A 21,657-nucleotide genomic window follows, 5' to 3' on the forward strand; every position below is an offset into this window, starting at 1 on the left:
TGGCAAGCGAGCAAATGCCACCAAAGGATTCGTCAAATATGTCACGGACGACACGGTGCTGGCTCGGAAGAAGTTCGAAGGACTATTTCGCAAAATGCAAGAGTACATTCGTCTCGAGCAAGAAAACAATCAAATCCATCCCGCAGCTTCACAGCCTGCACTCGCGGCCTCGAATGCGAACGGTGGCTTACAGATGCCGCCACCCACAGCATCGTCGTCAGAAATCACACCGCCCCCTGCCACCTCAACGCTAGCCTCTCTGCAGGCCGAAAGTCGGGCCGCTGTCATTCCGAAAAGGGTGCAACCAGTGGTGAATCCTTACGAGATAATTAATCGCGATACGGGTGCTATTCTGAACGTGACGAACAGCGTATCATGCCTGAGCAAGTTTTGTGATACGTTACCCGGGTTGGACACGTATGATCGGCGCCCACAGTACATTGTGAAGCGTATATCTACTGCAAAGCACATGGCCCCATCGCTGAAGCGATCTAAAAAGAAACTCTTGAAGTACAATGCGAAGCTGACGGACAAAATCGATGTGTTGAAGGCAGAGGCAGAGCAACGGGCGAATGAAGCCGCTGGCGAAAATGGTGAACGTAAAGTAGGCGACGACCAGTCGACTACCGTCGTACAGGATGCGCGTTTTCACTATGCCGCTACGTTGAAATTACCAGGGGCTTTGAACATTAGGAAGCAACTGCATTCCCAGCAGGTGGAGACACAAGAAGAAGCGAAGGGTATTGTCGCGTTCAAGGCGTGTCAAGAATTGATTAAGAAGGGGTTGCTGGATCGCCACTTCCGTTCCAAGCTTTTGGATGACCAAGTAGCTACAATTCACAAAGATGATAACGACACTGGAGCAGCCTCGAGCAACGGTGAAACTTCCAAATCGGATGATACGATTGTGATTGGCGAAAACGACGAAGCCCCCGATACCCATACACAACTTGCTGATCTATCGACGCAGTCGTCGTATGATTTACCGCCTGTGAGTGCTGTCGAATTGAGTTTACGACCGATTCGTAGCCTGGCAAGAGAAGCTGCTGGCAGCAGTGAGGAAGGCGAAGAGTGGTCCACGACGATGTGCTTTTATGGTCTCAGCGGTGCACACTACGCTATCTTAGCTACCGATGAGTTGTATACTGGAAACACCAACACAGGATGGCGTTATGATTTTGCTACGAGTGGCGTGATGACACCGGAGATCCAGCCGATAACACTGGCGAAGCGGCCATTGAAAATTACTCTGACAAAGCAGGATCTGCACGATGTACTGCATTTCCACCTGGTAGTCATGCGTCTCGCGTGTATGGGTGTACAAGACGCCGTGCGAGATGTAGACATTTCCAGTGATAACGTCTGGAACGAGTTTTCGGAGCAAAACGATAAGGGATACTTGGTTGTTCCCAGTATTCTGGACGAGATGAAGCAACCGCCAACACTGTCGCTGGACTGGGATTACGTTCGTGACATTATCAGAAAACCACTGCTTGAGCCTCTGTGGCCTCTGCCCTCGACTTGCACGGCAGAGAATGCATCGGATACAACTGATGAATGGATCTGCGTGCCGACGTTTCGTCTTAATGCTAGCTATGTTGTGCAAGCGTTTTCTGATAAAACCGTTGACGATATACGAAAGGAATATCTGGTGGATGATAAAGCATGGGCGACCCACTTGAAAAAGGGGAAATCTACCCCAGGCAATCCGATCCTAGGGCGGTGGCATACACGTGAACAGCTTGAGGAAGCCGACGCAGGGCAACCTCTGATTTATGGTATTCAAGTCCCTCCTATTGTTCCCATCATTCGAAGGGTTATGCAGCGCAACAACGACGACGGAAGTATCGCTCAGTACAAGACCAAGTTTAACGAGCGCTTGCTCGTTCCGCAGTACACGTCCCGCCTCCGACTCACTAAAAGCCGCTTCTTCGATGTGATGGGACTCGTTCCGCTTCTCTATGAGTTTGAACGCAAGTGCCAGATTTCACACTTGATGGGGAAAATCGGGTTGGAACTTGACATGACACTGCTAGATGATGCGACTACAAAGCCTGCGTATGAGCGGCTAGAAATTCTCGGGGACACGTTCTTAAAACTCGAAACCTCGTGGTACATGTACGAGCAGCGGAAAGACATTTCTCAAGAGGGCCAGTTGACACAGCTTCGTCGAGATATCATTCGCAATGACAGACTCAATCAATTCGCACTAGCGGCACGACTTCATCACTACATTTTGTACCCGGCCGAAGTGGAACAGCACCCATTCCAGTGCTGGAAACCGTCATGTATGGGAAAGACCCCCGACCCAGTCGTAGCTCCGTCAAAGTGGATTGCTGACGTTTTGGAGGCGATAACCGGAGCGTACCTTGTCGGACAAGGAGAAAAGGGTGCACGCTACTTCCTCAAATGGATTGGCGTCAGTGTCCTTGAACACCCCTCGACCGATTTCGCACGACCTTTTTACCCGGATTGCTTCCCAAACGAGCTCTATGACGCAGTGATGACCTCGCGTGGAGGAGTGCAGCATCCATTGAGCTTGAATTTCAAGGTTCCGCAATTCGAAGACCTCCCTAAGCGACTCATGCTCCTTCAGCAACGATTGAAGTACACATTTCGGAACAAACGCCTGTTGCTGGAGGCTGTGACACATCCGTCAGTGGGTCAATTGGTTCTTCATATTGATCAAATGGATGCGAATAGCAGCGATGCTGATAGGGCGGCCGAAGGCGGTGACATTGAAGTGATGTCGCGCACGCAAAAGAAGAAGAAAACGGTCTGGAAGGGTGACTACGAACGGTTAGAGTACCTGGGTGATGCTCTAATCGAGTATTTGACGCTGTCGTACGCGTTCCTGAAGTATGACAAATGGCTGCCAGGATCGCTGTCGCAGTGGAAGAGCGCTACAGTATCAAATGACGCGCTGGGCAAGACTGCGTTGGCTTGCTTTGGTGTAGACGAATGCATCTTTGCCGGCACTGTTCGTATCGACCGCGAGACAATGGAACGCGTTGCCAACATTGAACGGAAGTACGCCCGTGCCGAATCAAACTCCGGCCTGAGCCCAGCGTTTGAAGCTGTTGGGGTGTCAAGAAGGCAGAAAGCGAGGAATAACGGCATTAACCACACGCTGCCAAAAATGTTTGCGGATGTGTTTGAAGCGCTCGTCGCCGCGGTGTTCCTGGATTCAGGTAAGGACCTCCAACTCATTCGTGATGTATTCATGGGACCGCTATTGGAGACCGTGGGGCAGGATGCCTACGCTTACGTGTGTCGCGAGAGCGGGCTGTCCATGGACAACGGCGGTGACGAGCTAATGGAGGACTTGACGTTCTCGAGTGATGAGGAAGACTAATGTATTAGTGTGAACCGCAGGATCTTATAAACGACTAGTCAATTTTTGCTTTCACGTGAACTTTTGCCTCCTCGTATGTAGGCTGGAAATGTAGGAAGGCGAAGTGAATGAAAGTAATCCCCAGCGCGAGTTGTTCGATTTGTCCTGCCGCCTCGCAGAGCGATCGTAGTGCCGGTGAAGACACGCTCAAGGCGCTGACACCAGCCGCAGCGAAGAAGAGGGTGCCGAGAACGAGGTTCTTCGAGCCCAGGTATCCCGGCACGCGCTTCCACTTGGTCGGCCACGGGTCGCAGAGATACACTTGGTAGGCCCGCCCAAAGACCACGTTGGTGACGCACATGGCGCCGAATCTCGTCACGAAGAGCGCATTGAGAAATGTGGCGGTGACTTCGTCTCGCCTGTCCTGATGAGTAGTTGGGGGTGTGCTGCGTGCAGCAGCCGAGCCAGCCGAAGAGCGGTAGGGCGACAGCACCTCGTGCAGACACGTCTGGGCCATCTTCCAACAGACCAAGCTGAGGATGCAGAGGCACAAGGTCGGGATGGTGCGATTCTTGGAGAGCACCCGTCGGCGATACAAGAACAGCAGCAGTCCGCACTGCAGACCCAGCTTCGAAACGTGCTGAACGCTCTCGTTCGACGCCGCAGTCGCCACCTGCGTCGCGAAGTTGGACGCCGAAGCGCCAGCAGCTTGCAGTCGCGCCTGCGCCAACAGCTGCCGTAGCTCCACCAGGTCGTCACGCGCGTTGAGGCTCTCGAGCCACCGCAGCACACCGGCAAAGCCCCGGCGGGTCTGAAAAGACGTCGACGGGAAGACCGAGTGCTGGAGCTCGTGGAACTCGAGCGCCGGCACGTCCAGCACAGCATACAAATACCCGCAGCCGCACGCCACCGTCATGAACAGCAGCGGCAGACGCAGCCCCGCCTTCACCGCGCGAGGGGCAGCACCAACGTCCTCCCCTTCCATGGCGGTTGTCACACAACCGTTGGCTGCGTTGTGCGCGCGAGGGGACACTCCACGTCACTTCAACTTGAGGTTAGCGGCCCTCTAACGCGAAAGTTGCGGTTGGAAATGTCAAGTTTCGGCCCAAAAGTTTCAGGTTACGAACGTCCCCACCCCCTCCCCAAGTGGCGATGCTGCGCGACGTGCGGGTGCAGGAGCTCGGGCGCGGCGAGCTGGACGCGGCGGCGCTCGGCCGCCTGCAGCGCGCGGTGAGCCGCAGCGCCTTCGTGGCCGTCGACACGGAGATGGGCGGCGTCTCGTGCCAGGAGTGCGTCCGCGAGCTGCTGTCCCTGTGCCGAGGCTCCCGTCTAACGCCCGCTGTGTCTCTCCTTGTGCAGCTCGCCGCGCCCCAGCGTCATGGACTCCATCGACGAGCGCTACGCGCAGTACCGCGAGAGCGCCAGGCAGTTCCCGCTCGTGCAGTTCGGGCTCAGCGTCTTCCTCTGGGACGCCGACGCGCGCGTCTTCCGCGTCGAGACGTACCAGTTCCCGCTCTTCCCGGTCTTCCACGAGAAGGTCTTCGGGGCTGCAGGCGCCTCCGCCTCTGCCTGCCCCGACCGGAGGTTCCTGGTGCAGGCCAAGTGTCTGCAGTACATCCGCGCGCACGGCTTCGACCTCAACGCGTGGATCGACCGCGGCATCGGCCACTTGTCCCACCACGAGCAGCAGCAGGAGCCGTGCAAGTCGGCGCTGGAGCGCTCGGCGCGGCCCGAGATCCTCCGCAAGTTCGACCCGCAGCAGCCGGCGCTCATCACGGACGAGACGCAGGCCTTCCTGGACCAGCTCACGGCCAAGTTGAAGCAGCGGCTCGCGGCGTTCGACGATGGCAGCAGGGATGCTGCTGCAGGACGGGGCATTGCAGCCATGCAGGACAACGGCACGAGACGCCGTGGGCGCCGCGGAGGCAAGAAGAACAAGAAGAAGAACAACGGCCGCAACAAGCGGAGGGGGGAACGAGACCGCCCCACGCCGCCTGGCAGCACGACGAGCAGCAACGTCAGCGGGAAGGACGAGCCGCTGGATCAGCCGGCTCAACATGCTGATGATGAGTCGGAGAATGCGACCAAGGAGGAAGATATCGAGGAGGAGGAAGCCCTGGACGAAGAGGAGAGAGGCCAGCAGGAACTGGAGCCAGAGCTTGCGGAAGAGGTTGAGGACGGCACCCTCGAACCGGACGAGGACGCTGTTGCGGCCATGAAGCGATTCCTGCTGGCACCAGTGCCTGCAGATCCGACGTACGGCCCGTGCGGAGCTTTCGTCACGGAGCCGCTCGCACCCTTCCGCCGTCATGCGCTGGTGCAATATCTTCGCAAAATTCTCCCGGGTGCGCTAGCGCTGGATTGCAAGGTGGACAATGTTGACGATGAGGACGTCGTACGCAACCCGTGGAGACGCCGCGTTCGTATCATCGCGGCGCGTTCCCAGTGCCAACGGCAAGCACTGCTGCTGGCTGATCAGCAGCTCGCGGACGACGAGATGCGCGAGCGGAATTTGAGTCTAATTGGTTTCACGGCTGTGTTGGACGCTATTGTGGCTGCGCGGAAACCGATTGTTGGGCATAACATGCTCCTCGACCTTATGCAATGCTACGAGAAGTTCCATGGACCCCTGCCAGGGCGCTGTGCCGAGTTCCAGCGCGAGTTGCATGCCTGGCTTGGTGCTGGCGGTGGCGTCTTCGATACCAAGACGCTTGTCGACTACGCTATGCAAAAGGTGGACTCATTCGCTACCCATTTGGCGCACACCGCGCTTGAGAATTGCTTCGAGGTGTTGTCGAAGCACCCGTTCTACGGTCCGGAGGTTCAGAGCGCGCAGCCAAGTGTCAGAGGTGTTGACGCCGCGCGTGAGTATGGAGCCGAGCTAATGGGTTCGTCTCAAACTCCACTCCAGGCTCATCAAGCTGGCTACGACGCGTTCATGACCGGCTTTGTGTTCCTTCGTGTGTGCTCTGGTCTTGGGGTATCTAACGAGTCCATTGCGTCGCTGGGAAGATCCTCTCCGCGGTCTGAGAGTAAGACGAAGCGCGCTGACGATACCCTGGAGAGCCTTCGCAACGTACTGTTCGTGAGCCACTTTTTGCCGACGTACGTGTTGGACTTGCCCGGGCCGTTCCCGCAGCCCACACCTACGCCGTCACGCTCCCGATTTGTTCGCATGAAGCTGACTCGCACACGCGCGCCCGTGGCTGCAGGGGCCACACCACCGCCGAATGGTACGAGTAACAATTCCTGCCCTGCCCTGAAGACTTTCCACATCAAGCACTGTGTGGGGTGGGCTCTGAACCTGCAGTCGGCCACGAGGATGGTGAACGTGCACTGGGAGGGACAGCAGTGCGTGTATGTGGAGCTGCCGTCCGCTGAGGCTGCCGAGCAGCTACTAGCAGTGCGAGCTCAAACGAAGGAGTGCTGGGGCTCCGCGAACGACCCGATGCCGTCAATCGGCTGCGTCGACTTGGATCGGTGCCCTGCAACGTACGACTGCGCGGAGATGGAGGCAACGGCGACGGACTCGGCGCCGCCACCACACGCGCAGCCCATTAGTGATGACGAGAAGGCCCGCAGGAAACGTAAGAGCTGCGAGATGGCGCAGTGAAGCTGCAGTTGAAGGCCTGCGCCAGTGCTGTAGTCGCTGTAGCTTCTCGGCTGTGTACATAGCTGACATCGTGTCAATGTGGGAAGACAATGAAGCTCGGCCGCACGATCGAACCATGCATGCAATCACGAGTGTCGTAATGTGCTCATAGAGGTCCTGCACGTGCCGCTTATGCGAGCTAAAGTGCTGGGAGTAAACCTCATGATCTTTGCCCTGCAAGAAGCGTGCTCTAATGAAATACAGATGATGCCACCAAGGCGCATGCAAGCAGCGATTGCTGTAGCAAAGAAGCCATTGATTGTCTTTGACTCTATGGTTCTCCTGATAGATAATGAAACTACACGCCTACACCGATATGAAGATACGAAGCTAGAGCGCTCTGCTCGCGCTCCCTAATACTGAATGTCTACCTAGCCGCTCGCCAACCCTTTACAGCACGGGGGTCACCGCGCCGTTGATCTGGCACGACACCTCCAGGAACACTTGGTCCGAGGCGGCGCCGTTCGGGAAGGCGGCCGAGCGCTGGTCTTCGGAGAAGGCGCTCAGCGGGTAGAGGAACGTGACCGACTGGTCGTGCTTCTCCAGCAGTTTGTCGTTGGACGCAGCAACGGCGGCGTTGGCAGCCGTCGTGGGGAACAGCGCACCGGTGGACATGCCCTTGCGGATGGTGCTCATGTCCGCCACCGAACGCCGGGTCACTTCGTTCTTGCCGTTCAGCACGGTGAGCAGCACCTGGTTCTTCTCGTTCCAGAGCTTCGTCAGCTTCTCGTAGAGGCGCGAGGTCATCGACACGGGCTTGACCGTCGTCTTGGTCTCGGGCATGTGCTCGTCGTCGCCCTCGACGTCGCTGTGTCCGAACTCATCGCTGTCGGCGCCGAACCAGTTCGTGTCGGCGAGGGCCGGCGCGAAGGGCTCGTCCACGGGGTAGACGAACTCCTCGATCAGGTCCGTGTCGAAGCTCATGCCCACGTTCTCCAGCTCCTTGGGCGAGTCGCACGAGCCGGACGAGTCCGTCACGTCCGAGGCCGCGGACGGCGAGTTGGCCGGCTGCTGGGCTGCGGGCGAGCGCGACTTCTTGTCCGAGGCAGCCACCGCCACGGCCGCAGCGGCGGCCGCGCTGGCGGCGGACGAGGTCCACGAGGACACGTCCCGGAAGTCCTCCCAGGACGTCTTCTCCAGACACGCGACGATGCGCGAGGCGATGCTCATCTGCGACAGCTCCTTGACGGGCACGGCGTTGAACATGGACGAGAAGTTGCTGCCGCTCGTGACGTTGGCCACCGAGTCGCTCTGGCCGCAGAACGTGACGGAGAACATCATGGCCATCATCATGGCCAGGTTCTTCTTGGCGGCGTGGATCTCGTGGTGCGACTGGCTCTGCGCCTGCATCTTCTGGCGCTGCTCCTCCTCGGCCAGTGCAGCAGCGACGGGGTCCTCGCTGATGGGGCTCAGGCCGTAGGCGGCCAGCGGGGACTCGTCCAGGTCGCAGAGCAGGTCCTCGCCCACCATGGCGTCGTCCATGTCCTCGAGGCAGGCGGCCCAGTCCACGGCGGGCTCGTCCTGCACCACGACGGGCTGCTGTTGCGCCTTCTCGACGGCCACGGGCTCGGCCTTGATGCGCGGCTCGGCCAGGTCCACGCTCTCCTTGCGCACGAGCTGCTGCTTGAGCTGCTCGCTCTCGACGGCCATGGCGGCCAGCTGCTCCTGCAGGGCCTTGAGCTCGCGCTCCTTGGCCTGCAGCTGGTCCTCCAGCTGGCCCACGTACGCCTTCTTGCGCTCGCGGTGCAGCTGCGCCGACATGCGGTTGCGGATGAGGCGGCGCTTCTTCTTGGCCTCCTTCGAGTCCGGGTCCAGGTGCTCCAGCTGCGCCTCCATGGCTCGCAGGCGCTCCTCGCCGCTCGGGTCGAGTGCTGGCTCCGTCTTGAGCTTCTTGGCCGAGGGAGCGGCGGCGTCGGCGCCTTCCAGCGGCTTGCGCTTGTCGCGGCGAGCGTTCACGCGGGCCATGCGCTGCGCCTTGCCGGACGGAGCCTCGTCCGAGGAGGACGCCGTGGACGAGGCCGGAGAGGCCGGCGGCTCCAGCTTGATCAGGCGCTCGGACGGCGCCGCGGCGGCCGGCGGCAGGCGGATCTGGTCCACGGGCTGCACGGCGTCCGGCGTGCGGGCGGTGTTGCCGGCGTTGGCGTTAGTGTTGCCGGCGTTTTGCCAAATGTTGCGGATGAAGTCTGTCATGGTTATGTGCGTGTGCTTCTTCTTCTCTCTATCTTCTTTTCTCTTCGTGTTGCGTTGGTGTGTTTGAGGGAATGGCAAAATGTGTCTAAAGCGACAGGGAGAGAGGGGGAGAGTTAGACTTTTTTACGGTACGCCGCTGGCGACGACGAGCGTTTCGCGTCTCGGGGGACGCGAGGTGCCGTTGGGCGGATGGGTGGAGGCCATACCTTGCTTACTTCTCCTCTTCTCTCTCTATGCGGCGGTGATCGCCCTGGTGCGCTTCTAGTGCTCGACTTGCCTCCTCCGCGGCCTTTTCCCTTTTGACCGCTGGGTGCGGCCGTGCGTTGCTTTGATTTGCGTGCGCCCCCCGCACTGGCTTCGCCCCAGGTAATCCAGGGGCCAGCATCCGGATCGGCCGAGGTTTTTCTCGCCTTTTCGGATCCAGGCCATACTTTATGCACGCGCATAAACGGGCGTCTTCAAATCCCCATTTTCGCACCCGCAGAGCCCAAATTCGACCGCCGCGGTCGTCGCGCCGTGGACGAGCTCGTGGGCGGACGGAGGGCGTTCCGACCATGGCACCCAGCTACGCTGTACATGTACTGTGTACTAGTAGGCTGGTAGTTCTCTTTAGATGAGTTACTTGTCGGCGCACGCACCAGCGAGCTTGCAGCACTCGATGCAAGAGGTGGAGAGCCGACCATAGAAGGGAAAGTTCGGCGTATCTTGGCAAGGTAGACCTGCTACCCCAAAAAAGTAAGCGCTCGCCACAGCCACTAAATGTGATATGTGCCCGTGCTGTTGCAGGCTCGGAGGCTTTGCCACACAATCACCAGCTGCAGCGCGCTGAGACTGGTGCCCATTCCGCAGCTAGCAATAGGTTCATTTTTAAAAACTGGGTCTGCTGCAACCCCTAGCCGCCTTCTGGAATCGAGGTTTTTTCTAAGATACTGTACGCTGACTTTCTTCCACAAAACGGAGGCAAAGATCGCGAATGGCTGGTCACTGACCGGCTGGCGCCATCGCCATGCCGCGCTGTACAAGCCCCGCCGGCTGCGGGCTTCTCCATCTGCCATCTGCAGCGCATCAAGCGCCACCTGCAGCGCCGCCGCGGTGATCGCGCCGCAGACGGAGACGGAGAGCGCCAAGCCCAAGCCGAGGCACGGCGCTCACAGCACAGCAAGGGCCCCGTCTATCACAAGAAAGTTCTGCCTGCGACCAGAGTGATGTTTGTTGCGTTGTCAAGCCCCCAGACGTTCGTCGGATCGTGCGACAGCGCTCGGCAACGACACGGCAACACCTGCTCGCTCCGGTGCCGAGCTCGAGCTCCGCTCCTCTCGCTGCCGCCGCTGCTGGCAGAATGTGCACGCTTATCCTGGCAGCGCATGGCGTGCGCTGCTCGCTTCCGCCCAGATGGTGGCGACCCCCATAGGGGATTATGGTGCGCGGCGCCCCAGAGCGTCAACGGCACTGCATCGGCATCCTGCGGCACGAGGACGGAGGATCGCAGAGCGCCGGCCGTGATGGGGACAGCGGGACAGCAGGACAGCAGGAGGAGGAAGCTGCCGGCAACACGGCGCGGGCGGCGTCGCAGCTCAGGTCGGCGCTGCGCCTCGCCTGGCTGCCTGACCGGGTCCATCTTGGTGCGGACGACGCCACGACCTCGCCCCGCACATGAGTTACTCGAACTCGACGACAACGTGCTTCATGCCGTCGTCCGCGGCGCCTTCTTCGGCGCCATTTGCTGCTCGCCTCGGTGGGCGAGAACGAACGCGTAGCGCGCGCGCTGAGCTTTGCCTCGTCAATTGATGCCGCCCACGGCCAGAGATTCGTGCGGGGCGCTGCTGAGACTCTCAGTGAGAGGCCCAAGCACCAGCCGGGGCTCGTCTCTGACAGTCAAGTGCGTCAGCTTCGTCGCCGCCAGCGGGATTCCCGCCCAAAGGAGTTCAAATCCGGTGCCACCTCAACCTGCACAGCCGACGGGGCACCGGCGTGTCTTGCTCGTCGTCCTGCGCTCGTCCGGTTCAACGTGGATCCTGGGCCCGAGCAGGTGATCTTGGCCGGTCATCGCCACAGCGCAGACCCGGCGCAGAAGCCCGAGTCGAGCGTCGAGACTCGAGCGCGAGCTGCGCAGATGCAGCCTGCACTGCAGGCAAGGCAACTCGCTCCCGGTCTCTGCGCGCCTGATCTCTCCTGGAGGAGACAAGCGTGCACGAAGTTTGTGCCACGAACGGTAGCCAACTCGCACAGTCCAACGCAAAAATTCGCGTCGCAGTCGTGCTGGGCAGGACGTGCTTGATCCGCAGTGCACAATGGCTGCAGACGTGCGGTTTGCCTGCCTGCCTGCTTGCCTGCAACCGCTGCAGCTAAGGTAGCTTCAGCACCATTGCAGCGACTCTGCTGAGTAAGAATAAGGCGACTCGAAGTCGAGCAGTTACAGGGAAACCGACGTCAACGGCAAGTGTAGCTTGAAGCTCGAAGTTCTTTCGCGTCGCCAACGGCAACGCCCTTCACCAAGACAGTCTGCAGCGAGCGAGGTGCGTCGCAACGAGTGATGTGCGTTGCAGCTCGTAAGTCAAGATAGGATGTAGCTCACAATAGTGCTGTGTGTCTTGCACGTGCGTACATACCAACGCATGAAACTTCAGCGGCTTGAGTCAAGTCGGTTGCCTCACCAGGATGCAGGTCGCTACCAACGGGTGCGAGCATCCACTTGCCACGCACTTCTTCAGTCCTAGCCTCAGCTGACTCCTTCCCTAGCTTAGTCGACCCAATCTAAACTCCCCAACACTATTTCAGAGTGGTCCCAGTTTTACGTTTGCCACACTACTCGCCGGCTCCCTGCGTCACGTACAAAACGGGCGGGCGGTGCGTGGAATCCGCTCGGTACGTCCAGCGCAGGGGGAGGCCTCTCTGGCGGCCCCCGCGCGTGCTCAATGCTGCGTATGTCGCCCCAATGCGCCTGCACATACACTGACCCCGCAATCTCCTTAATATTCTGCCTGTCAGTGAAGCAATCGCCGAGCAGCTCTCGAGATATCAGCAGCTACTCGGCCGGCCCTTGACCTCAACCCAGCAGAATCCAGCGCCCACGCAGCCTCCAACGCCATGTTCTCAGCGCCAGTGGAAGCAGCAGCAGACAACCGGTCTACTGCCGAAGATATGGTGCGTTTCGCAGACGTACTGACAGCTGTTGAAGCTGGACGCCCCAAATGATACCGAAAGTATCTGCTACCGGGCAAAGGGGTATTTTTTGTGGTGGTTAGCTCATCGGTTTGCTGTTGCTGCTACTGCAGATGCAGCCGAGCCCGTCGCCTCCTCAGGGCGCGACGTCGAACCCGTTCAAGACGGCGCTGCACAAGTTCGCGCAGAAGAAGAAGGAGCGCGCCGCGGCTGCCGCTGGTCTGAGCAATGCTGCGACCTCGAGCTTCTTCTCGCGTGGGAATAATAAGGCTGCGGCGCAGCAGAAACCGCAGGCGCTGCCGGGATCCGTGAAGCAAGTGAACACGGGCCAGCTGCCTCCTGTGTGGGCGACACCGTCGCCAGCTCCGCCGAGGTTGGTGGGCATTCTTGGCTGAAGATTATTGGTGGGGTATCTAACCTGCCGTGCTGTTGTTTTGCGACAGAAAACTTTCGTCGCCGGTTGACTCGGCCTCACCGCGTCTCCGTAGTTTGTCGTCTGCAGACAGCGAGAGCGACGACGTGACTTCTAGGTCAGTTGACCACACGGGCAGGAACCGACACTCGCTTCATGAAGACGAGTTGGAGCAGGAAACTCACGGCACCCCGACGCATGCTAAGTCTCATCACCACCTTCACCACCACAATGGCGGTAACAAGGGCGCTCAGCTTGTCGCCAACCCGGTGCTGCAGTCTACGTCTTCGTCTCGCAATGCGTCCGGAAACCTTCGGTACACGCAGTTCGAACGATTGCTGGAGAAGGAGGTTGTCGACCTGGACCAACTTCGCAAGCTAAGCTGGGGCGGCGTACCTACGAAGCACCGGCCTACAGTCTGGCGGCTACTATTGGTAAGATCTTTGCGGTGGCGTTGTCACCTCTTTGATGCGCTCAATACTCACATGATTATTGTGCGTGAATACAGGGCTACATGCCGCCTAAACAGGATCGACGAGCAGCCATGTTGGAACGCAAACGGCAGGAGTATGTGGAACTGTTGCAGCAGTATTATTATATCCCGGATACTGATCGGGGTACGCGCGAGCAAACCACATTGCGGCAGATCCTCGTCGATATTCCACGCACGAACGCTGACGTTAAGCTCTTCCAAAACGAGCGTGTTCACCAGGTGAGCTGGGTCGTGCATCGAGGGGGTGACAATCGACTGTATTGACAAGATTGCTATGTCGTGTGTTGCTGTCGTGTGCATGTAGTGCATGGAGCGCGTTCTGTATATTTGGGCAATTCGACACCCAGCCAGTGGCTACGTCCAAGGAATCAACGATCTCATGACGCCGTTCTTGGTTGTCTTTCTTTCGGCTTTCATCGGTAAGCAACAAGATGCACCGGATTTACGTTGAAAACTGTGGAAATGCTGACAGTTGTCGTCGATGTGCTTGTTAATGATGCAGATGAGCCTCAGACCTGCGATCTGTCGAAGGTGTCCGATGATAACTTGCAGATTGTCGAAGCGGATAGCTACTGGTGCTTGACGAAACTGCTGGACGATATTCAGGATCATTACACGTTCGCCCAGCCAGGTCTGCAACGCATGGTGCAGCGCATGGAGGAATTGGTTCACCGGTGTGACACGGAGCTCTTTGAGCACATCGTGGAGCGTGAAAATGTGCAGTTCGTGCAGTTTGCGTTCCGCTGGATGAACTGCTTGCTAATGCGTGAGCTTCCCCTAGACGGCATCGTGCGCATCTGGGATACATACCTGTGTGAAGACTCTGGTTTTGAAAGCTTCCACGTGTACGTGTGCGCTGCCATTCTCATGACATTTGGCGAGACGCTCAAGACCCTCGAGTTCCAGGACCTCGTGCTCTTTCTGCAGAGTCTGCCGACGAAAGATTGGGTTGAGAACGAGATCGAGCCCTTGCTGTCCCGCGCGTTTATTCTACAAACCTACTTCGCCGACGCGCCGAGTCACCTCAGCTCGCAAGCTGCTCAATAGGAGCGAACGAGTCAGGTAGCCCACCAATTGTCACGAAATATAAACATCTCGACTGCTACAGCATCCTGCGTGTAGCGTGTGAGCAACCGAAACATGATGACGTGAATTAATGGACAGTCGATGGTGGTGTCTTCAAATTATCCAACCACCAATACACTCGTTTGTACTCTCCTTTTGGTAGCGGTGGTGCTTCCGTTCTGCATGGTGAGCTGACGCACGAATTTGACGGGGAGAATGGTCATGCACTTGCTACCGGGCAATCCAGTAGTTCAACCTGGTACTTCTAGAAGAAGCCGCACAAGCACTGTTGGTGTTGCCCTGTTACCAAGATCCCTGTTGGAGACGCGAATTCTGCTGTAGTGACGGTAGCCTCGTCGGCAACGATGCAAACAGCTACGACGGCGCGAGTTATCAATGCAACGGACTGCCCTCGTCGTGCACGACAACAAATTTCTCCGCGTGAAGTAAGGAAGTCGCCAAGGCGTCAACTGTTTGGCGAAACTGAGGTCTACCTACCGACTGGTAGCTCGCCACGAGGCTAAGCTTGCGCAGGAGCAAGACCATACCATACCTACCGGGTTCATTTTACCAAGCCGCCGGAACTACGATATTGCTGTTCGACGATGATTAAGCGGCGAGTTGAAGCTTTCGCCCGGCCAAAACCAGTAGCTGTCAACAACTTGCTGCTTCCAGTAACTTTGAGTAAAACTTCAACGCTCACTTCCATTCTTACGCAGCGCGCAGCTTCTACAGCGGGACAACAAGCGCTCCCAACGGATTTGGCCACGGCGGACCGTGCAGCTGCTTCAATATGCCGGCGTACGAACGGGTGGTGGGGTGGGTCTTATCGTGGACGCTTGACCAGCTCCGTTAAGTTTTCTCCACAGCAATCGTTCTCCGCGACTCGTACGGCGGCATTATTGGCGACAAAATCCAGTGTGCATCGATCGACAGCAGACAGCAGTCGCGCCGATGTAACCGCCTACATGTCACCAAATTAAAGTATTACACGTATTGATATACCTGTATGTAGGCTCCACCGAGACGGCAGCGGTTCTAAGCGGGGGCCTCGGCGGTCTTAACCCCTCAATGCGGCCAGGAAGGCTGGAGTGCATCCCCGTCCGGAGACACGTGCCGCAGGTGAGGCCGCGTCTGGGCCGCGCGACACCCCTTCCTGGGCGTACATAACTTCGCGTTGAAGCCCTGCTTTGTTCCGGAAGAAACCACAATGCCGACTCGTCACAAGCGCGCTGCAAAACACGGTGCGTTTGCCGGGATGGCTTTCATCTTCTCCCTTACAACTCCCCAGTCACTTCTCCACAACTGTCACCTCCCCTCACCTTGTTTTACGAAAGCTGCGCTTATACCTGTCTAAACCGATCGCGTCGACTTGGACGGGCGTCCGAAGTAGGGGAATCTTTTGCCACGCGGCACCCACGCACTTTGGTTTCGACCGCAAGAGCAGAGAAGGAGAAGGACAGGCGCCGCGGAGTCAAAGAGGGCGGCCATGGCAGACGCGCGCTACGAGCTGCAGACGCCCGAGGAGGTGCTGAAGCACTTCGACGTGACGGAGGAGCGCGGCCTGAGCGCCGCGCAGGTGGCGGCGCGCCGCCAGGAGCACGGCTACAACGAGCTGGACAAGGAGGAGGGCACGCCCCTGTGGAAGCTCGTGCTGGAGCAGTTCGACGACGCGCTGGTGAAGATCCTGCTGGGCGCCGCCGTGGTGTCCTTCGCGCTGGCGATCTTCGAGGACGGCGGCGAGGAGGGCATCGGCGCCTTCGTGGAGCCGCTCGTGATCCTCGTGATCCTCGTGCTCAACGCTATCGTGGGCGTGTGGCAGGAGTCCAACGCCGAGGCCGCGCTCGAGGCCCTCAAGGACCTGCAGCCGGAGAACGCGCGCGTGATGCGCGACGGAGAGATGCTGACGCTGCCCGCGCGCGAGCTCGTGCCGGGCGACGTGGTGGAGATCCGCGTGGGCGACAAGGTGCCCGCGGACCTGCGCCTGCTGTCCATGAAGACCACGGCCGTGCGCGTGGAGCAGGCCCAGATGACGGGCGAGTCCACGTCCGTGAACAAGGACATCGACGCGCTGCCGCAGGGCACGGAGAACATCATCCAGGCCAAGACCAACATGCTGTTCGCCGCGACGGTCGTGGTGAACGGCCTGGGCCACGGCGTGGTCACGGAGATCGGCATGAAGACGGAGATCGGCAAGATCCAGCAGTCCGTGCAGGACGCGTCCAAGGACGAGGAGGACACGCCGCTCACCAAGAAGCTGGACGAGTTCGGCGAGCTGCTGTCCAAGGTCATCGCCATCATCTGCATCGTGGTGTGGGTCATCAACTACAAGAACTTCTTCGACCCCATCTACGGATCGGTCGTCAAGGGCTGCATCTACTACTTCAAGATCGCCGTGGCTCTGGCTGTGGCCGCGATCCCGGAGGGCCTGCCGGCCGTGATCACGACGTGCCTCGCTCTGGGCACGCGCAAGATGGCCAAGAAGAACGCGATCGTGCGCAAGCTGCCCTCGGTCGAGACGCTCGGCTGCACGACTGTCATTTGCTCGGACAAGACGGGCACGCTCACCACGAACGAGATGTCGTGCGTGACGTTCTCGCACCTCGGCAAGTCCGAGACGGACCTGGTGACGTACGACGTCGAGGGACACACGTACGCGCCGATTGGCAAGATTGAGGGCGCCCCGCTGGGCCAGTTCAAGGCCGTGTCCTCGCTGGCCGCGGTGTGTTCGCTGTGTAACGAGTCTGCTATTGAGTTCCACGAGGGCAAGTACGTGCGTGTTGGCGAGCCTACGGAGGCCGCTCTGAAGGTGCTCGTGGAGAAGATTGGCTTCCCCCACGACAGCGTAAAGCAGGCGGAGCTTGAGTCGCTGCGCGCTGCCAGCCCTGAGAAGGCGGTGCAGTTCTGCAACGACTTCCTCGTGGAGCAGAACAAGAAGCTGGCTGTGCTCGAGTTCTCGCGTGACCGTAAGTCGATGTCGGTGCTGTGCGCCAAGTCTGGCGCTTCGGCGCAGCGTGCTACCCGTTCGTCGTCCGCGAACCAGAATGTGCTGCTTGTGAAGGGTGCCCCCGAGGGCCTTATTGACCGCTGTACCCACATTGAGCTGGGCGACGGCACTGTTAAGCCGTTGACGGATGCTGGCCGCCAGGTGCTGCTGACGCAGGTGTCGAGCCTGGCCCGCAAGTCGCTGCGCTGCCTCGCTCTGGCTAAGAAGGAGGAACTTGGCGAGCTCGGCTCGTACGACGGTGACCGCCACCACCCCGCGCACAAGCAGCTGGAGCGCACGGAGAACTTCGCTGCAATTGAGGCGGGTCTGACGTTCGTTGGCCTTGCCAGCATGCTGGACCCCCCGCGCCCGGAGGTGCGCCCGATGATTGAGACGTGCCACACGGCTGGAATTCGCGTTATCTGTATCACGGGTGACAACAAGCTGACCGCCGAGAGTATTTGCCACAAGATCGGCATCTTCAAGGATGGCGACGACCTGTCCACGCGCTCTTTCACTGGCGCCGACTTCTTCAACCTGCCGCTTGAGAAGCAGAACGAGTACCTGTCCGATGTCCACGGAATGGTGTTCTCCCGCACGGAGCCGAAGCACAAGCAGCAGCTCGTGAAGATGCTGAAGCAGCTGGGCGAGGTTGCCGCTATGACTGGCGATGGTGTGAACGACGCGCCTGCTCTGAAGCAGGCCGACATTGGTATTGCTATGGGTATTACCGGTACGGAGGTTGCTAAGGAGGCTTCGGACATGGTGCTTGCCGACGACAACTTCGCTACGATTGTGGCTGCCGTTGAGGAGGGCCGCGCCATCTACAACAACATGCAGGCGTTCATTCGCTACCTGATTTCGTCGAACATCGGTGAGGTGGCTGCGATTTTCTTCACCGCTGCTCTTGGTCTTCCGGAGGGTTTGATCCCCGTGCAACTGCTGTGGGTGAACCTCGTGACCGATGGTCCTCCGGCTACGGCTCTGGGCTTCAACCCACCTGATGCCGACATCATGAAGAAGCCTCCTCGCCGTAGCGACGATGCTCTTATCACGGGCTGGGTGTTCTTCCGGTACATGGTTGTCGGCATCTACGTTGGTTTCGCTTGCGTTGGTGTGTTCGCCTACTGGTACATGTACTACGAGGCCTCGGGCGATGGCCACACGCTGATCACGTACAGCCAGCTGACCAATTGGACCAAGTGCCACGAGTGGGAGAACTTCACCGTGAACAACTTCGACGGCATGGACTTCTCGTCGGACCCTTGCCGCTACTTCACTGACGGCAAGAGGACGGCGTCGACGCTTTCGCTGTCGGTTCTGGTCGCCATTGAGATGTTCAACGCCCTGAACGCGCTGTCGGAGGACGGCAGTCTGATCACGATGCCGCCCTGGTCGAACCCGTACCTCATGATCGCCATGGTGGTGTCGTTTGTCATGCACTTCGTGATCCTGTACGTGGACGTGCTGGCCGACACGTTCAGCGTGATCCCGCTGGACTTTAACGAGTGGCTGGTGGTGCTCGCGTTCTCGCTGCCGGTGATCCTCATCGACGAGGTGCTCAAGTTCATTGGCCGCCGCATGCACGCGCGCGAGCTCAAGGAGCGCATGGACGAGTGGGAGAAGAAGACCCAGTAGACGAACAGCTAGTGAGGTGCTGGCCCGTGTCCGCTCGAAGGACTTTTGCTGCGACGCGGTGAGGTGAACATATCGGTGGCTCCTGCGCCGACCGGAAGCGCTCGATCCATCAACCGAAGCAGAACCGCTTCTCGTCCTGGCGCGGCGATGAGCCTGGATCTTGTTTGATGACGATGCATGCTAGAGCGAACTCGAGACAGCCGTATTAGAAAGAAAAAGCAATAAAACATGACCACATGCGCCTTGTTTCGTGACTGTGAGAGGCAAAGCCTTGGGTCGGCTTGTGCTCGTGACGACTCGTCACTGACGAGCACGGTACATGTATCAAATCAAGCACTGCCCATGGTGCAGTGCACAAATTTCAAAGCACTGAGTCCGTGCGAGGAACCTAGCAGGGAAATGGTCTGCGCAGTGGCGACCCTATCAGCCGAGCGCATTGCGTGGCGCCAAAGCTATGGCCGATGGCAAACATCAACTAAGTCCCAGTGTGCAGTCCGCGTCGGTTGTCGGGCAGCACCTGTTTGCTGCCACGAACGCCGACGGACACACAGAGCTTTCACCCTTGGGCTGGGCACCCGCACTTCAACCACCAGCACGGCTGGCATCACCCAAGCGAGCCAACGGCTCGTCCAGGCCCGAGCCATGTCGCGGATATCGCCGCAGAAGGGGGACGTGAAGCCTTGCGCGGCGCCCAGATGCGTCGTTGATCGCAGGAAACAACATCGCCCGTGGACACATCCGCGCCAACACGCCAGCAAAACCAAAGCGAGGAGATCTCCCTCCTCCTTCGGAAGGACCTTCAAGGTCCGCGCTGTGATTCCCAAAGGTGGAGGGACCAAGTGTGCAATCCCGGGCGGCGGTCTGCGATAAAGCCGCGAGAGAAATGCATCACATGATTTCCTTGAGGCCAAATCTTAGCCTGCAAGCCAGCCCCACCGATATAGGCAACCAAGCGTTGGGGCTTCCGCGTGCGTCGCCGCCGCCGCCTAACTGCGCCTGCGTCAAGTCGACCCGAGCCTGTCCCGAACTTCGGGCCGAAGTTGCTGCACTTGCTGCACGGACATCGAGATTTTTCGACGGAGCGGTCGCCTTGTGGCGCGCGCGGAGCCGTCGAAATCCAAAGATATGGACGGGGGCCGCAGCCAGCAGAAACACGTGCTTTGCCGGCGCACAGCCTGCCGCGAAGCCATGTGTGCTGCGCTTCCAGCAGAGCCGTTGTTCGGACGGGTAAAAGCGTTTTCTTCCGACTTCAATGACGAACTCGCTCGCATTTTGGACGGGGGGCGGCGTCGTGGAAGGCACTGGTACATGCTCATGCAGGCCACAGTAATGGGCTTGCCACGAAGCCCTCGCACGCGGGCAAAATGCATTGGACAGCCCGCGTCGTGCGGTTGCCATTTGAGGAGCGCTTTCCCACACGCGCACGCCACTTCACATCTTGTGCACGGTGTTAGTTACCGCGTCGTGTGGCACACACAAACCTCCAACCCGCATACCCGTATACATCAACAACTGCAGCCGCATCAGCTAGTAAACCTCCCCTTAACCCTCAACTCGCACAAAACGAGAGTTACACACTACTCTCCGCCTCAACCCCTAATAACTACTATAGCCGGGTATCACGCCACGCAGGGAGACCGGCGAGGTCCATCTCCGGCGCCCTGTCGCCCCACCTAATTCCCAAAAAGGGCGGCAGTTGGCCGGTCAAAAGCAGCAGTTTGGAATTTGGCTGCTTCCGCGCAGGTGCGTCTTCTTCTTCGAGGGAAAGAACCCACGTCCAATGGCGCGCGGCGAGCACCACCCCCACCAGCGGCACTGGCTGGACGCCAAGCGCGACTCGAGCAGCTTGGACCCCCGCGGCATGCGCTTCCCGCTCGTGAGCGCCAGCAAGGCCGCGGACGAGATGAGCCGCCTGCGCAAGCTCACGTCGCTCTCGTACCTGAGCGGCAAGCTGCGCGGCATGTTCCACCGCGAGCACCGCGACACGATCGTGTGCGAGGACGACGAGGAGAGCCCCGGCGGCAAGCGCAACATCTACGACATCATCCGCCGCAACGAGCAGCGCCACTCGAGCGGGGGCTTCGACCACCTGGCCAAGTTCAGCGACGCCGTGCCCAGTGCGCGCCCCGCGGCCTTCTCGCACTGCGCGTCGCTGCCCGCCGAGCCCCACGAGCCCAGCAAGGAGCAGCGCTGGTGCACCAACTGCTCCAAGTGCTTCCAGCGCGGGCTCAGCCGCTTCGACCAGTACTGCGGCCTGGACTGCAAGACGGCGCACCGCCTGCGCCAGTCCGCGTGAAGCCACGCCCCTCACTACCTGGCGCAGTCGCCCTCGCTCGTCTCGGAGGAGACGCTGGCGGTGCGCGCCGCGGCCACGCGCCCGCCGCCGCACTTCACGACTCACTCGCTCACCCGCCAGCGCCGCGGGTGAGCGACAGAGCAGAGCGACGAGGTCTTTTACGCGCGCGCTCGAGAGGGCGCAGGTAGCTTCGGAGGGGAGTCCACAGATGACATGAACCAGCCGCGGATCGGCTCGTCACGGCCACGCGGCGGGCGTTGAAGGGGGGAGGGGAACGAGAAACCCTGCACCCACCGCCCACAAGAGAAGAGAGAAGGAGAGTACAGGCATGTACGATACCAAGAGAGAGCTCGAGCGGGAGGAAGCCTGCCTGTTGCTCGGCTATAATGTTATGATAATTTAACCACCGCCCATTGCCTACTGCGTAGC

General features: G+C 59.4%; 10 protein-coding genes across 12 annotated transcripts; 7 read left to right on the top strand and 3 right to left on the bottom strand.

Annotated features, from left to right (window-relative positions):
• Positions 1–2,689: 2,689 nt before the first annotated feature.
• Positions 2,690–3,355, top strand: IUM83_12489 (Dicer-like 1 (DCL1); the record flags this gene model as incomplete). The annotated part of the gene is made up of 1 exon (XM_067937115.1): positions 2,690–3,355. The coding sequence occupies one exon, from the start codon at positions 2,690–2,692 to the stop codon at positions 3,353–3,355; it is 666 nt and encodes a 221-aa protein (XP_067785285.1).
• A 34-nt stretch (positions 3,356–3,389) lies between these two features.
• On the bottom strand, positions 3,390–4,319 carry IUM83_12490 (putative transmembrane protein; the record flags this gene model as incomplete). The annotated part of the gene is made up of 1 exon (XM_067937116.1): positions 3,390–4,319. The coding sequence occupies one exon, from the start codon at positions 4,317–4,319 to the stop codon at positions 3,390–3,392; it is 930 nt and encodes a 309-aa protein (XP_067785216.1).
• A 167-nt stretch (positions 4,320–4,486) lies between these two features.
• Positions 4,487–6,947, top strand: IUM83_12491 (poly-specific ribonuclease parn; the record flags this gene model as incomplete). The annotated part of the gene is made up of 2 exons (XM_067937117.1): positions 4,487–4,623; positions 4,694–6,947. 2 exons carry the CDS (start codon positions 4,487–4,489, stop codon positions 6,945–6,947), a joined length of 2,391 nt encoding a protein of 796 aa, XP_067785254.1.
• Positions 6,948–7,376: 429 nt separating this feature from the next.
• IUM83_12492 (putative bZIP transcription factor) lies at positions 7,377–9,176 on the bottom strand (the record flags this gene model as incomplete). The annotated part of the gene is made up of 2 exons (XM_067937118.1): positions 7,377–8,021; positions 8,094–9,176. The coding sequence occupies 2 exons, from the start codon at positions 9,174–9,176 to the stop codon at positions 7,377–7,379; spliced, it is 1,728 nt and encodes a 575-aa protein (XP_067785372.1).
• Positions 9,177–9,204: 28 nt separating this feature from the next.
• IUM83_12493 (uncharacterized protein) lies at positions 9,205–9,622 on the bottom strand (the record flags this gene model as incomplete). Its single annotated transcript, XM_067937119.1, has 2 exons — positions 9,205–9,261; positions 9,383–9,622. The coding sequence occupies 2 exons, from the start codon at positions 9,620–9,622 to the stop codon at positions 9,205–9,207; spliced, it is 297 nt and encodes a 98-aa protein (XP_067785373.1).
• A 971-nt stretch (positions 9,623–10,593) lies between these two features.
• Positions 10,594–10,833, top strand: IUM83_12494 (uncharacterized protein; the record flags this gene model as incomplete). Its single annotated transcript, XM_067937120.1, has 1 exon — positions 10,594–10,833. One exon carries the CDS (start codon positions 10,594–10,596, stop codon positions 10,831–10,833), a length of 240 nt encoding a protein of 79 aa, XP_067785214.1.
• Positions 10,834–11,678: 845 nt separating this feature from the next.
• Positions 11,679–12,220, top strand: IUM83_12495 (uncharacterized protein; the record flags this gene model as incomplete). Its single annotated transcript, XM_067937121.1, has 4 exons — positions 11,679–11,692; positions 11,804–11,886; positions 11,955–12,041; positions 12,165–12,220. The coding sequence occupies 4 exons, from the start codon at positions 11,679–11,681 to the stop codon at positions 12,218–12,220; spliced, it is 240 nt and encodes a 79-aa protein (XP_067785215.1).
• Positions 12,221–12,263: 43 nt separating this feature from the next.
• On the top strand, positions 12,264–14,290 carry IUM83_12496 (gtpase-activating protein gyp1-like; the record flags this gene model as incomplete). 3 transcript variants are annotated; one of them, XM_067937123.1, is made up of 6 exons in its annotated part: positions 12,264–12,320; positions 12,452–12,681; positions 12,782–13,184; positions 13,259–13,462; positions 13,548–13,662; positions 13,746–14,290. In XM_067937123.1, the coding sequence occupies 6 exons, from the start codon at positions 12,264–12,266 to the stop codon at positions 14,288–14,290; spliced, it is 1,554 nt and encodes a 517-aa protein (XP_067785212.1). The 3 variants fall into 3 exon arrangements, with proteins under 3 accessions (XP_067785212.1, XP_067785210.1, XP_067785211.1); XM_067937124.1 differs by having other exon boundaries at positions 12,458–12,711; XM_067937122.1 differs by lacking the exon at positions 13,548–13,662 and having other exon boundaries at positions 12,458–12,711; positions 13,757–14,290.
• A 1,507-nt stretch (positions 14,291–15,797) lies between these two features.
• IUM83_12497 (Calcium-transporting ATPase 1, endoplasmic reticulum-type) lies at positions 15,798–18,932 on the top strand (the record flags this gene model as incomplete). The annotated part of the gene is made up of 1 exon (XM_067937125.1): positions 15,798–18,932. The coding sequence occupies one exon, from the start codon at positions 15,798–15,800 to the stop codon at positions 18,930–18,932; it is 3,135 nt and encodes a 1,044-aa protein (XP_067785213.1).
• Positions 18,933–20,712: 1,780 nt separating this feature from the next.
• IUM83_12498 (uncharacterized protein) lies at positions 20,713–21,228 on the top strand (the record flags this gene model as incomplete). The annotated part of the gene is made up of 1 exon (XM_067937126.1): positions 20,713–21,228. The coding sequence occupies one exon, from the start codon at positions 20,713–20,715 to the stop codon at positions 21,226–21,228; it is 516 nt and encodes a 171-aa protein (XP_067785208.1).
• Between the last annotated feature and the right edge of the window lie 429 nt (positions 21,229–21,657).

This window comes from Phytophthora cinnamomi (genome assembly GCF_018691715.1).
Source record: "Phytophthora cinnamomi strain GKB4 chromosome Unknown Contig81, whole genome shotgun sequence".
Taxonomy (NCBI): Eukaryota; Oomycota; class Peronosporomycetes; order Peronosporales; family Peronosporaceae; genus Phytophthora; species Phytophthora cinnamomi.